Source organism: Rhododendron vialii, chromosome 13a (genome assembly GCF_030253575.1).
Source record: "Rhododendron vialii isolate Sample 1 chromosome 13a, ASM3025357v1".
Classification (NCBI taxonomy): domain Eukaryota; kingdom Viridiplantae; phylum Streptophyta; class Magnoliopsida; order Ericales; family Ericaceae; genus Rhododendron; species Rhododendron vialii.
Window position 1 is genome coordinate 32,739,096 of NC_080569.1, and position 14,673 is coordinate 32,753,768.

The window sequence follows — 14,673 nt, forward strand, 5'->3', positions numbered from 1 at the left end:
CTTTCTCGGTCCTATAATTGAATGTTTTTTTAAATGGATGCAAAATCGAACAAAGAGGAGCACCATCGGACTCATAATAATGATCGATACGTTGATCAGATATTTTTAGAAATGTATTTTTTGCCGTCTCATGTTGCATTGCAATAGTAGTTGAAGATAGTTTATCTCCCATGAATCATACTAAGGTCCACGTAATGCGGTGCACAGGACATGGAAAAATATGACCGTATCTAGTGGCAGATCCAAAAAGTCCGTACAGAGGAGGCACTTATTATTCACGGTTTTGAATCATTTCCACCATAAAGTCTAATGTAATTTTTCAGTCTTGTTTCATTTGTTTTGAGATAATATCCTTCTTTCTTTTGATTCCCTTGATCATTGTTGTTTGTATTTTTTGAGTAAGTATCGAGTTGTTCATATCTTGTACAGAGTATCTAATTATATGTCTATTTCATGTGGTTCCGTTCAACCAATGTTAAATGCGTTTTTCTATCTCGAGTCTTTACTCCTTTTTTTTTTTTAAGGCAAATAATTTTAACGCTCCCTTTTTGTCCATTGGCACTCCTTCTTTTTTTTTTTATTCACTTAAAATTACCAAGTTGCTCTTCAAATAAAAAAGGTGACTCAAGAAATAAGGATAACTTAGTAAAAAAGAGAAAGAAGCAAGGACTACCCACATAATAGGCCATTAAAAATAAGGCAACCCCGAAAGAGCTGCTAGTTTGTGAAAAAGTCAACTAATTAGATCATTTACGCCATTCTTGCATTTGTTTCAACGCAATCTTTTCCGTTTAGTGCATTATCAATTGCACCATCGGTGCAATGCCAATAAGACGGCTCCAGACACAACTGAATCTACTTGAACGGTTCCGAACACATGACACAATTATGTCAAGGTGTGTTCCTAAACTTTTTTAAAAAAATGAAGTTGACGAAGGACTACTCCAGTACTTTTGTACTTCGGACTTCTTCCTTGCATCAATAAATCCTATTATTCAAAAGAAAATTGAGAGGGTTCATTAAAGGCGCCATTGACTTACAATGACAATTTTTCATACATTGAACACTATAGATTCACAGGGTTCATCTCCACCCTTTGGCATGTAAGTGGCGCCGCCCCGGAATACATGCTTCATATCATGCTAAGTTTTAGCTTGTCAATCATGAGTCTCGCAGTATTAACCAACCACCGACCGCGTTCTATTTAACGGACCCAGCAACCATGGACAATGGCAAAAGCTGTGTCAAGCATGTGGAGAGATCTATAGAGAGAGAGAGAGAGAGAGAGAGAGAGAGAGAGAGAGAGAGGAATGATTAATCACAAGGAGAGTGAAGAGAGACCTGGCGTGCAAGAGTAGGATAATCATATTCTCGATTCCTTTGGTCGGCAAACATGTCAGCAAAGCACACCAGTTAACTACCAAAGTAAAGAAAAAGGTACTGTATAAAACATAGTCTGGCTGTTACCCACCAAAGTGCCCAAGCCAAACTTCACTTATGATTAGGAGTGTTGGGACACACTCATCTTTCCCGAGGCCTTGGACATCCATACATACAAATCCAACGTGCATGCATAATTCTGCGTGTTGTGTTTTTACTGGTAGATTTTTTTTTATAACTCAGGTGTCTAGGCTATTTACTGGTAGATACTTAAGGATGTGAGAAAAGAAACGTGCACGCTTACCGAAAGCACCCACAATATATGCTCGAATGTTGTGCAACCCATTTCTTGCACTTCCTGATGCAAGGATACGATATTGTTCTGAAATTTTCCAACGTGAAAGAGCCAAAGCCAAAAAGAATGGTGGCTAAGAATTCGTTTACATAGCAAATAGCTATGAACTTTCAAATCTGATCTATGATCTGAAAATGGGTCTTGAATATGGCAGGAAATGAGGAAAAACAACAACCACAAAAAAGGAAGAGATATAACTGACCAGATTCTTCAAATTAAATTCCAAGATTCAGAGCCAAGAGGAAGAATATCAGTTCCACAACCAACAAACTCTAGCTGTCTTGTTAATTGACCTAAGCATTCAAAAATCTGCTCCGATTGGAGATGTGACTTATCTCTAACAATGAACTCAAAAACACTACCATTCACCTCAATTGAGCTGCAACCAGGAGTTTTCTCCACATCTCTCTCTCCCATAAGCTTCCTCACTTTCCTAGCCTCCTCCCACATTTTGGCCTCCCTATACATATTCGCGAGCAACACATAAATTCCACTGTCATGAGGATCCAACTCAAGTAGTTTTCTAGCTGCCCTTTCTCCCATTTCAATGTTTCCGTGAACACGACAAGAGAAAAACAACGACCCCCACACTGCAACATTCGCCTCCATTGGCATGCTTTTAATAAGCTCCTCTGCCTCTTTCAAGAAACCAGCCCTACCAAGAAGGTCAACCATGCAAGAGTAGTGTTTAACCTTGGGGGACAGGTTAAACATGGAATGCATTTGGACGAAATGTTTACGACCCTCTTTAACCAAACCTCCATGACAACAAGCTGATAGCAGCCCAAGAAATGTGACCTCATCTGGCATCAAACCAATGTCAACCATCTCCGAAAAGTAGGATATGGCATCCTTTGCATTCCCATGAAGGGCTAAACCACCAATTATTGCTGTCCAAGTCAAAGAATTTCTTTCTGGAATCTCATGAAACACTTGAAGTGCCTTCGCAATATTACCACACTTTGCATACATGTCCACTAAAGCAGTGCCTAAGGAAACATTCAGAGAAAGTTTTTGCCTCTCAATGTAACGATGAATCCATCTTCCAACATCAAGTGCTCCTAGTTGTGAGCAAGCAGATAAGCAATGAAGCATAGTCACCTCATTTGGCTTCAAGTTCCTAGTTTGCATCTCATGAAACAGAGCCAGTGCCTCCTTACAACGCTTGGCATGAACATATCCACCTATCATGGCGTTCCACGGAACAACATCTTTCTCTTCCATTTCATCAAAAAGCCTCCGAGCAACTTCCAAATGCCCAAATTCGGCATATCCTACAATCATCGTAGTCCAAGATACCGCAGTTTTCTTTTCCATCTTTTCAAACAACAAATATGCTTCCCCTAGATTCCCACATTTCACGTACATGTCCATGAGCGCATTAGCAAGTGGAATGGTTACACTCAATCCGTTTTCCATAATAAAGTGATGAAATTCTCTTCCAAGATCCAACTTCTCTAACTGGGCACATGCCGAAACTACTCCAATCATTGTAACCTCGTCTGCTCGAATTCCCTCTGCCTCCATTTCTTTATAAATCCTCAATGCTTGATGCGCTTTCCCACTACGAACATATCCATTAATCAAAGAATTCCAAGAAACCAAATCCCTCACACAACTTTCACCAAACACCTTATGTGCCAAATCTAATTCTCCACATGAGACCAACATGTGAATAACCGCATTATGCACATACACATCCAAATCAAAACCCAATTGTATAACATGCCCTAGAATTCCATGACCAATCCAACGCAACAATAATCGAGCACAAGATTTGAGCAACAAAGGGTAAGTGTAATTGTCAGGCCTAGTCCCACCACTTCTCAACATATCTCTGTACAACAGAACAGATTCTTTCGGGTTTTCGCTATCTGAAAACCCTCTAATGGCTACGTTCCAAGAAAACACATTAGGGTTCTGGGTATTTCTCAATATCTTTTGACAATAATCCCGATTACCAGATTCTGAGATGGCACAAAAGGCAACCAACCGGCTCGAAGCGAACCCGTCTGATATCAAGCCGGTTGTTGTCATTTGGGCTTGGATTTGCTTCAAGTGGGTCATGGAAGTGCATTTTGTTTCTAAGAGAGAAAGTAAGGGGTTTGAGAGGACCAAGGAGTGGGTTGTGTTCCAGTTGTTGGGTTTGTCTTTGTGGGGTAAGAGAGAGCGAGTGTGGAGTGAGGAGAGAGTGGATACGGAGGATGGGTTTGTGAGGGGTTTTGGCGATAATGATCTGAGGAAGAGATTGAGCATCAGATGGAGGAAGCTTATCGTTCCTCAACTGTCTTTGTACCAAGCCTACTGTAAAAATGGCTTTGTCGTAACAGAAAACGGCAGAAACAAAACAGAGTTGCTGTCGGTACATAAAGTATGTACATACAGCGCCTAGATAGTAGATACAGATTTTGGACCGCTCTCGGATTCAAAAAAATTTGGACTATGAAGCGAAGAAAAAATTTGGACTATGAAGCGAAGTTGGATGGTTGTAAACGCCTTTCCTAAAGTTGATTTTTTATAGGAATCTTAACCAAATTATTTTGAACATGTTCGAGTTTCACGAGAAGCAAATTTGGAGTTCAAGGCTATGGAGAGTCTCTGAATCTCTCGTTGAGTAACATACTAACACCCTCTCATGTATGCCGTATATCCTAAATCAACCATTTTAAACAAAATCAACGGCTCGGATGATTTTTTTTTTTTTTGACGCAAGACAGGTCCAAAATCCATTGGTATATATTTACATCTATGTATGTATGTACTGATATAGTATTCTTCTCGCAAACAAAATTTAGCTAACTGGTATATACAGTAATGCTACACACACAGATTTTGTGCACAGATTTTTGTGGGGCCTACTACAGGTCCCACACAAATAATCCGAGCCGTTCATTAAATGTAAAACATTTTTTCAAGGGCCCCCGCAAAAAATCAGCTCAATCCGATACTCATAGATGCTTGATTCAATCATTTAACTTTTCATTCGAATCTCAAGATAATGAAAAGTTAAATGATTGAATCAAACACTTATAGATATCGGATTGAGCTGATTTTTTGCGGGGGCTCTTGAAAAAATGTTTTACATTTAATGAATGGCTCGGATTATTTGTGTGGGACCCGTAGTTGGCCCCACAAAAAATCTGTGCACAAAATCTGTGTGTAGCATTACTGTGGTACATATATCCGTCCGGACATTGTTATCGACTCTTCGGACAATTATGTTCTTGACCGCAAGGTTTGAGCACCTGGCCGTAATATTTAAGCAACTGGCCGGAATGTTTTAGCACCTGGACGCAATTTCAAACACGTGGCTGGAAAGTTTAGTACGTGGCCGCGATGTTCGATCGTGGCAGTCCCTGGTTTCAGCCAGAAGCCATTTTTTTGCCGTTCAAGGGTCCAAATATGCTTTGTTAACGCGCTGTAACATTATAACACGGGAAAGGATTTGGATATGATAAGTCTACCTAGCTCTCTCCACGGGAGCGCAACTCGGTGCGGTTGACTTGGTAGTTCGATGGTACGGCGACAAAGCTCCGTCAGTGGCTGTTCGGAGCTGGAGAAGGTGGTGCTTCGGCTTATATAGCAGCTGGTAATGGTGGTGTTCGGTTCCAGGACGGTGGTGGTTGCCTTGTACGAAGCATATTTAGATTATTGTCGTTTCGTTTACTTCATGGATAGCGCGGACATGCATGATTTTGTTAACCAAACCACCAAACACATCTCAACCTATTCTTACTCATACTACGATTTAATTTAAGTAAAAGCTTTATTTGTATCCACCGCATCAATGAACAAATTCAAACCTAAGACTATATTTGAGTTACATTTTAATTGACGAGATAATTCAAATTTGAGAACACGAAATAAGCTTTTATAAACTTGAATGAAAATTGAAGTCTTCCGAAAATTTACTACATAACGGACAACAGAAAAAAAAAAATGCCAAACTAGGGAGGCCGAACCAAAGTTCAATACAAACTAGAGAATACTATCCCTTTTTCATGGCTAGAAACAACAGTTGAACATTGAGTCTCTCTTAATTTAAGTAAAAAAGTTTCAAGTAAAATCCAAGATACAGGTCGGAGATCGAGTGGAGTGAGAGTCTCTCTTCCCCATCCTACACTCTCTCCTCGTTTTTCTACTTCTAGATCTGGACATTTTTGAGCGCCGGGAACCAAAGCTTCAGATGAGGGCAACGGTAGTGGCATTTCAGTGAGCAGCAGACATAATAATGAAATGTAACGATATAGAGAAACAGATCAAGGGTTTACATTCTAGGTTAAATAATACCACTCCATATATTTGGGACATCAACTCTCTTAGCTCTATCAATAAGTGAGCTAGTCCCCAAGGCAAAACGCATCACAAAGCAACAAGGCAAACGAGATTGCATTAATCTCTCGTACTTTCACAGCTGATTGCACTGCTTAATTTGGCAGGAAGAACTTGGGACTTCAAATAACCTAACCAGAATAATCAGTTCTTCCCAAACAAATCTCAAGTATAATCTCGGTCAAAGGACAACACAGTCACAATCCCAGAATCCTTCAAACCCATAAAACCTCTCTGCATCAGATTTATTTAGTCCCAGAAGAAGCAAGTAATGAGAGAAGGGGAGAATTATGAGCCGTCATATCCATAAACTTCCGAAACAAATTCAAACAACAAAGCACCACAGATATCCTCCAAATTTGATGGTAAATAGCCAAAATTTAAAATCCTTAACGGTCATTGTAAACTCTCCTACAATGAGTTTCACGACAACAAAAATCGCTTGAGCGAGAAATAACAATGTTTGGGAGATATAACCTCCCCCGAATCTGGTTATTCAAACCGAGTAAAAATTGCCCTGGAACACAATCCTCAAAATATAACTCAAAATCTGATTTTCATCAACATCTAAATAAATAAGAAGGGCCGAGCAATGTTGATCTCGAATTAGCCTCCGCCGGATCCGTACTTCTTTCCGAAGACGATCACCTGGAGCTTGTCGTAACCGGCAAGCACACCAGCGCCAGCAACAGCTCGGAGGATGTTGGCACCGGCACCCCTGAACAGAGATTTGGCACCCTCATTCTTGAGGATCTGAGAGAATGCGTCGAACGAGCTCTTGTACTTGACGGCTTCACCGGAGGTCATCATCATTCTTCTGCGGACTGTATCGATTGGGTAGGAAGCAAGCCCAGCACCATTTGTGATCACCCAACCAAGAGCAAAGCTAGCAAAGAAACTATCCTGAAATCATCATCAAAACACACAAAAATGCCTCAGTTGGAGCTTAGAATGCAATAGTTCAATATTAAAACCACCCTTGTAAGTTGTAAATAAACAGCTAATGATTTCCACCCTCCCCTTTTCTACTTGTTGATTCTTTTTTCTTGTCTTTTTTTTGTTGTTGAACTCCAACATGTGAAATCAGAAAGTTGCCCTTTCATCTGTTAATGGGTAGTGATTTTCATATGCGCACTAGTATTATTTTATTTCAGATTTCCGACCTACCCAAAAAAAAACTAGTATTATTTTTTGAGTCATGCATGAAAGTCAGAATTTTGACTTTTATAAATGAAAGAACAAAGTTGTACATTCACATAGACAAGATAAGAGTGCACAAAAAATGGAAGAGCGAAAGTCAATTACAAATTCACTTGTTCCCATCTTTGAACATAAACAAGCAAGTGCAAATGTACAAAAGGGAAGTGTGTATCACTCCACTGAAATAACACTTCGTCCATATTCAGGAATGGGGAAATAGCAAAAAACACATGAAATGCAGTTTAGCTGAAAGCAACAGAGATTACGCAGTAACTTAAAGGAAGCAACGTCATTGCAAGCAAATGAAAAAAAAAAAAAAAAAAGGTCATTGACATTAACAAACAAAACATTAAACTTATGCTTTGTCTACGTCCACATCAGTAGAACGGTTTTGCAAAACTCGGTTTACTAGTCCCATTCTGCAAGCAAGCAATATGTATATCACAAGCAGACTCTTGTCAACATTTTTTATCATTCAGAAAAGCATAATTTAAACTCAAAAGTCGAGAAGAAAGGTGCCGTTTCGAGAACAAAATGAGTAGTTTACCGCAAACAAAAAGTGCATGATGGTTTACAATCCAATACGGGATAAAGAGTTCTACACCAGCTTATATCCGAAGGGTAAGCAATGCACATGAAGACCATATAATAACCACCAAAACCAGTTCAACTTGTAGGAAGAATGGAAGATATACAACAATGAAGCCATAAAGTGATTTACTAACCTGCAATTTTCCAGTGAGTATCACAGGCTTAATAGAGTCGTACAGTCCAAAGTACAGTCCACGATACACGATGATACCGACACACGAAATGTTGAACCCACGGTAAAGACCAGCAACACCATCTGATGCAATTGTTTTCCTGTAGACATCAACCAAGCCATTGAACTGCCTCTCTCCTCCTTTCTTGGCAGACTTGGCATCATTAGCAAGACGGGTTCGGGCGTAATCAAGGGAATACACAAAGAGTAGGGATGAAGCACCAGCAGCACCACCAGATGCCAGGTTACCAGCAAACCATTTCCAGTAGCCATCACGGTCTTTCTTGAAGTTGAAAAGCCTCTTAAAGTAATCCTTGAATGCAAAGTTCAGGGCCTGAGGAAAATTTGAGAGAGTAATAAGTAGGCAGTCCTTTTCACATTTCACTTGTCTACCTCTACACAGACATCTATACTGTAATAGTAAAGAAAAACAAATTTTGGTGAAGCCAGACAGAAATTTCAGTTTCCTAAAATAACCTGACTGCCAAACAAGATTAGACAGGTTTAGACTGTTTAGTGTTACTCACTTACTAGATTTAATACAAAGGTATAAGACGCAAATTAAAAACAGAGTGACTGCTCAAGTTTTTTCCCTTTTAACACCTAGATCTGCAGCTGCTCCCAGTCGCAGAAAAGTAATTGCAGTTTACTAATCACACAACCGAGTCAGCTGAGTACGTCCATTTATTTCAAAAGAGGTTTGGTTCTACACCACCAGAATGATAACACCAAACCAGGAAATGTATCACCGGCAATTTATTAAACTACCGTTCAATGCAGATATGTTTGTAGACATACGTATAAATACATATCTATGTTTGCCACCATTGTCTGGGCACCAGCCGCTAGTAGCTATAATTGAGACAGACCCACAAAAGGAGAAAAACCAACCTGAGTGGGGAAATAACGGATGACATTAGCCGTGTTCCCTCTCCACAATGATCCAAACCCTTCATCTTTAATTGTTCGACTGAAGCACTCTCCAATACCCTTGTAGGGTTCAGAAAGTCTACCAGATTTAATCATCTCTTCCTGGTTTTGGATCAAAAGCTTTACACGCTCAATAGGAGCAGCAGCAGTTTTGGACACAGCAGCTGAAACTCCGCCCATAAGAAAATCAATGGCAAAGGCAGCAGCGCCTTTCTCAGCCGGAGCTTGGACAAACACAGGGGAAGCATTTGCAGCAACCAACGACAGGTCATTGGTAGATCCACACATTTGAGTCATGGGATACTGAAGCGCAACATTTGAGTAATTCCCATATGAGAAGCGTCTCTGGTAAAGAGCAGGCTTCTGATAGCCTCCATAGCGCATTTGAGCATTGGAACTCAGATGTAGCTGGCCAGCTACCTTCTGCATGACAGTTGGGTGCTGATGCTGATCAGCCATTATGCCTTGCAAAGCAGAACTCCTACAGGTTTCACGCAAAACACTAAGGATTGTTTAAGCATCTACAGTCAGCAAAATAGAGCCTGGAGAGAACATGAGCAGGGAAAGGTAAACAAAAGCAATGCCCAAAAGACATCATAACGCGATACTATCATATGACTACATTACACAATCAAGTCATCACCCATCAAATTGCTTGACCCATTAATCAGTCCACACAACCCATTTGATATGAAAAAAGTATGCATGCAGAGAACATGAGAAACAGGAGAAGGTGAACCAAAATAATACTAAATTATATACTACAGCCATCATCCACCACCCACCCCACACGCCAGTTTCAACTTTTCAATCAGTTGGTGATTCCAATTTCTAAAGAAGTAGAATGTAAATACTTGGAACCATTTCAGTATCAACACTCAAGTTCGCAACTGCTTTGGAAGCCAAAATGATAGATACGTTACATACTTACATGTAAAAGGATATGAACATAACAACCAAATTCCGAACCCAGGAAAGGGAGGACTACAATTGCACAGGAACTATGTAAATCAGAAATTTTAACAAAACAGCAGTATTGTTAGAAAATCTTCAGCCCACTCTAAAATTACAATTAAAAGTTAAAACTCAACCTGAGTGCCAGAAAAAAATACCCTTAAAACTCCATCCATTCCTCTACTATAACCTACATGAAGTTGACTATTTCTCAAACTTTTCAAGGCAATTTTGTGACTTCCAAAATTGCAACAATGCCACTCACCAAGATTTCACTCAAATTCTTACCTAGATTTCAGTTTTCCCACTGAATTGTTTGATATCAAACGAAACTATTCATTCAGATTTTAGTAAAAGAGATAGCGGAAAGGTTGACACGGTCTCAACTAAACTAGATCTACTTACACATCCACTCAGACAGAGGTTGACCCCAAACAATAAACAATCAACCAAGATTTCACCAAATGTACAGAAAATGAAACATAGCAAACAAAAATCACAACCGATACCAATAAATTACAAACATCCAGATCAACTGGAGACCGAGTATGATTCAACCTAAAATGATTTCTGTTTTATGATAAGTAACCAAAAAATGATTTTACCACTTCTCTATCCGAACTGAGCAACGCTACGCACACAGACAGGAGTGCACAAATCTGGACCCAGATGTATCTGAAACCGTTCGGAGCACGTGGGTCTCACACTGCATATGTGGGTCCCATACAAAATCGGATGGGTCAGGACACACATCTGTGTCTGGATTTGTGCACTTTAGTACGAGTACCCAGCATTTTTTATCGAGAATTGATCTACAACCAGGTCCAAAACACAACCACTCCAACAAAGAACACCTACACATAAACATCAAAGAACCATAACCAGATACGAGCAAAAATACGAACCTTTTTTCAAACAAAGCAAAGAAATGAACGGATCTATCACGGAATAGAATAAAACAAATAGATCTGAAACTCTAACGACGGTTTTAATACAACACATTCGGATCACGGTAAATGAGCGAAGAAAGATCGACCACACAAAACCAAATCACAGAACAACAACAGATCGGTCCAAATGGCTGAATTTTGAGAGAGAGTATAGGAGAGAGAAAGCGTACCTGCGTTCAGCTCGCCTAGGGAGGCGCCGCGGAGGAGAGAAGAACGAGGAAATGTGAGGAGAGAGAAAGTGAGAGAGAGGGTTTGAATGAACGAATGGTGGTGAGAGATTTAAAGGGCATGGGCTATAAAGATGCTTTATAGGTAGGGAAGGATACTGTGTGATGGGGTGTACGGGATTGCTAGGATGCGTTAGATATGGAGTATACGTATTTGTTTCTTGTTGTTCGTGGAAAATCGTGGTGGTGTGATTGGGCAAAATTATTGCTAAAATATCTATTTGGAACTCAAGAAAATGAAAGGAAAAGTGAAAAAAAATCTCTTGTCTATTGTTCGATTAGAAGAGAAAGAGAAAAAAAAAAATTTCAAAATTAATGAATAGTAAATTATTCCTCCCATTTTTCTCTCATTTCCATTCACTTTTCTTTTTCTTTTCTTAAGTTCCAAACGAAGCCTTATTTTTTTCTTAGGAAGAAAACGAAATTCATTGATAATATGAAAATACACTAGGCATATCAAGGAAGAGATAACTAGAACCAATAAACAAAAACAACACAGCATATAAATGATATAAACATCACTCATTTCAGTGCCTGCAAAAGATCCATTAGAGAATAAAATTAGATAAAGAACACTAATTTAGCACACAACGCTGTGGGGTTCGGAAGATGTGATGATCGTTGAAGCTTTTTATCATAATTTGTAACTTTTTAGATAAATCAGTGAACCTAAAAAAATTAACTCTAACTAACAAAATTCATAAAAGAGAAAGAAATATTTTCCAAAATAGTTCAACAATTAAGTTAAGCCAAATAATAGAGGTCTTTTGGCATTTTAATTAAGTCAAAAAGCATTTTTGCCCTTATTCAAAAACAAATCGCATTTGTTAATTTTTCGTCAATTTTGTGAGGATTATTGCTTCTTCATGATAAGAGAAATCTAAAAAGTAAAAAGTTATGATAAAAATCCAATTTTTTTAATAAAGACGTAAAAATTGGCTTATTTTTGTCTTTAATCGAAAATTTTGATTTTTAATCATAATTTTTAACTTTTTAAATTCGTGTCGTCATGAATAAGCAATAATACTCAAAAAAAATTAACAAATAAGATTTTTTTAAATAAGGACAAAAAAGCTATTTGGCTTAATTAAAATGCCAAATAACCCAAGTGGGGGAAGTAATTAAGCAAATTAAAGTAAAGTTAAATCGGATGGTGCCCAAACGTGCCATGGTGGGGAAAGGAGGAGATATGAGCACATGTGGGGGTGTTTGGACACGGGTTTTCCTGTTTCTGAAAGGGATGGGAAATGTTAAAAAGCTGTGTATGATTCTGCGTGGAAATTTCATCGTCCATTCCAATTGGAAGGTGGGAAATGGAATCCCATTTTATGGGGTCCGGCAATCCAAGTTTGACTACGCATGGCTATACTCCTAAATAGGAGTACTTAAATTAGAGGTTCCCTTTGTTTGATCAGAAATGCTATCAGTAATGACCAGAAACCCGATGCTCATCCTGACCTTACGTGTAAAGTAGAGTAATAATTACATTATGGACCAACATTTCCGATAAATTTAAAACTAATAACAGTACCTTAGAAACAATTCTCCAGAATTCTTAGATATTCACAGTTAAGACCCTTTAGGTTACTCTGTGTCTTGAGTTTTAACCGCAATTTATTCCGCATTTATTCCGCATTTATTTTACACAGTACCCCCAAAAATTTGGTATCAGAGCCTACAGTACTATTTGTTAATTCAAGTAGCCAGATTATTATTATTGTTTAGTTTTAGTAAAATTTTTTTTTTTTTTAATCGATTAGTTTAGTTTTATGATTGATGAACTTTTAAAAGCCTTTAGTCCTAGTTTAAGTGAAATCAGATCTCAACAGTCTAGACAGTATATTCAGATCAAAACAGGTTTTCAGTTAATAGAACAGCTCAGTTGTGATTTAGATAAGAAAATCAGTTTAGAATTTAAAAAGAATATAATAACTAGAAATCAGTTTGAAGAGTTTTCGAAAAAATCTCTTGACCAAACCACCCAGATTTTAGAAAAAATTAGTAAATCAGAGATTCACAAGAAATTAGAAAATTTAGATTATTTTAAAGATTTACATTCAGAAATATTAAGAAGAATAAATAAATTAGAAGAAAAACAGCTAGTTATATCAGAAAAATTGCCTTGCAAGCAGGATATAATAGATTTAACCAGTAAATTAGATACTACTCAGCCAAAGGATATTGAGACAGAAATCAGAAATTTAGTCAAAAACCTCAGAGTTGAAGTAGATAGAATAAAACAGAATTCATTTGAAATCAGAAGAGAAATTGACGAGAAACTTCAGAAAATGGAGATTCTTTTGGAAGAAGTTAAGAAATTATCAAATGGAGAATAGTCGTGATAGTTTATTTTATAGAATAGCATTAGAAAATTCAGGAAAAATTCAACCAGATCCTATCGGATTGTCTAGTTTCAAACCAACAGGAAAAACAGATGAGGTTGTCATCAAGCAAAATAATACTATCATAGAACTTTTAATTAGTCTTAGCCATAGATTAGCAGAGACATCAGAAAAGATAGACCAGTTATCCACTAGAATAGATAAGCTCCAAGAAGAAAACGCTTTAGAGGCTTTAACTTCTAAAATAAACCAGATTAGTATCTCTTCCTTAACTGGACACTTAGAACCCAAGAAATCCAGTAGATCTTTACAGAACAATACTTTTCATTACAATATATTTGGTACTCCAGACCCAAACAAAGGAAAGAGACTAGAAAATTCTCAATCCTCAGGAACTCAGTAATGGCATCTAGCAGTAAGACCAAGGTCAGTGGAATTCCTTTATTCAATAGAGTATTTGGAAAACAGCCAATAGAAGAAAATAGAATTGAAGGAATCATAGATCCAGAAATACAATTAGATAGATTTAGAAATCACAGTTTAGAGATATTAGATCCAGAGGTTTTATACAAATCGCAAAATTTCTTCAATAGAGGAGTTAGAACTTACACCAGTTACCAAGAAAAGCCAATCAGCGTAGTAACAGAAGATCAGACAGAAGTTTTAGAAATAATTACCCAAGAGAGCTTCAACAAGCTCAAAAGGTTAAGATTAGGTCTTATACATCTAGGATTAATCACCATAGGAATCAAGGGATTAGCCAGACAAGATCTAGGAACCAAAGTATTGGTCATGATCTTTGACAATAGATTTACAAATCAAGAGCAAGCCTTGATAGGAAGCATGGAATTAGACATGAACAACAATTGCCAGATTGTTTACTGCACACCAGGTTTCCAGGTAACCTTAGATGAATTCTACCAACATATAAGAATAGGAATTAAAACAAGAGGATATCATATGATCCCCAATGCTCAGAACCTTTTAGCATGCGTAAGTCTTATAGGAAAATTAAGTAACCACAGTAGCACCAAATACAAGCTCAGAACAGATCAATATTTGAAAGCTTTAGGAACTAGAGGGATTCAGGTAATAGAAGCCAAAAAACGAGATTCAGAAATGTTAGCCGGACTTGAATGGAAAGTCACTAACTTAGTTCCAAAAACACAGCTTAAACCAAATAATAATAGTTTTTATACTACAAGTTCAGGAGAAGTTAATCTCAGATTCAGCGATTATA

General features: G+C 38.0%; 2 protein-coding genes across 3 annotated transcripts; both read right to left on the bottom strand.

Annotated features, from left to right (window-relative positions):
* Positions 1-1,924: 1,924 nt before the first annotated feature.
* LOC131314607 (pentatricopeptide repeat-containing protein At2g22410, mitochondrial) lies at positions 1,925-4,142 on the bottom strand. The gene has a single exon (XM_058343379.1). The coding sequence runs from the start codon at positions 3,989-3,991 to the stop codon at positions 1,946-1,948; it is 2,046 nt and encodes a 681-aa protein (XP_058199362.1). The 5' UTR covers positions 3,992-4,142; the 3' UTR covers positions 1,925-1,945.
* A 2,272-nt stretch (positions 4,143-6,414) lies between these two features.
* Positions 6,415-11,192, bottom strand: LOC131314612 (ADP,ATP carrier protein, mitochondrial). 2 transcript variants are annotated; one of them, XM_058343388.1, is made up of 4 exons: positions 11,035-11,192; positions 8,922-9,441; positions 7,993-8,364; positions 6,415-6,970 (listed from the first exon to the last, which is right to left on the bottom strand). In XM_058343388.1, the coding sequence occupies exons 2-4, from the start codon at positions 9,417-9,419 to the stop codon at positions 6,674-6,676; spliced, it is 1,167 nt and encodes a 388-aa protein (XP_058199371.1). In that variant the 5' UTR covers positions 9,420-9,441; positions 11,035-11,192; the 3' UTR covers positions 6,415-6,673. The 2 variants fall into 2 exon arrangements, with proteins under 2 accessions (XP_058199371.1, XP_058199372.1); XM_058343389.1 differs by lacking the exon at positions 11,035-11,192 and adding an exon at positions 10,820-10,844.
* Positions 11,193-14,673: the final 3,481 nt, after the last annotated feature.

Bases quoted from the DNA above. Each gene is read 5' to 3' on its own strand.
- LOC131314607 (XM_058343379.1), bottom strand. From the start codon at position 3,991: ATGCTCAATCTCTTCCTCAGATCATTATCGCCAAAACCCCTCACAAAC.
- LOC131314612 (XM_058343388.1), bottom strand. From the start codon at position 9,419: ATGGCTGATCAGCATCAGCACCCAACTGTCATGCAGAAGGTAGCTGGC. The intron at 8,365-8,921 runs GTTGGTTTTTCT...AATTTTCCTCAG, and splicing joins TCCGTTATTTCCCCACTCAG to GCCCTGAACTTTGCATTCAA. The intron at 6,971-7,992 runs GTTAGTAAATCA...TGATGATTTCAG, and splicing joins TACTCACTGGAAAATTGCAG to GATAGTTTCTTTGCTAGCTT.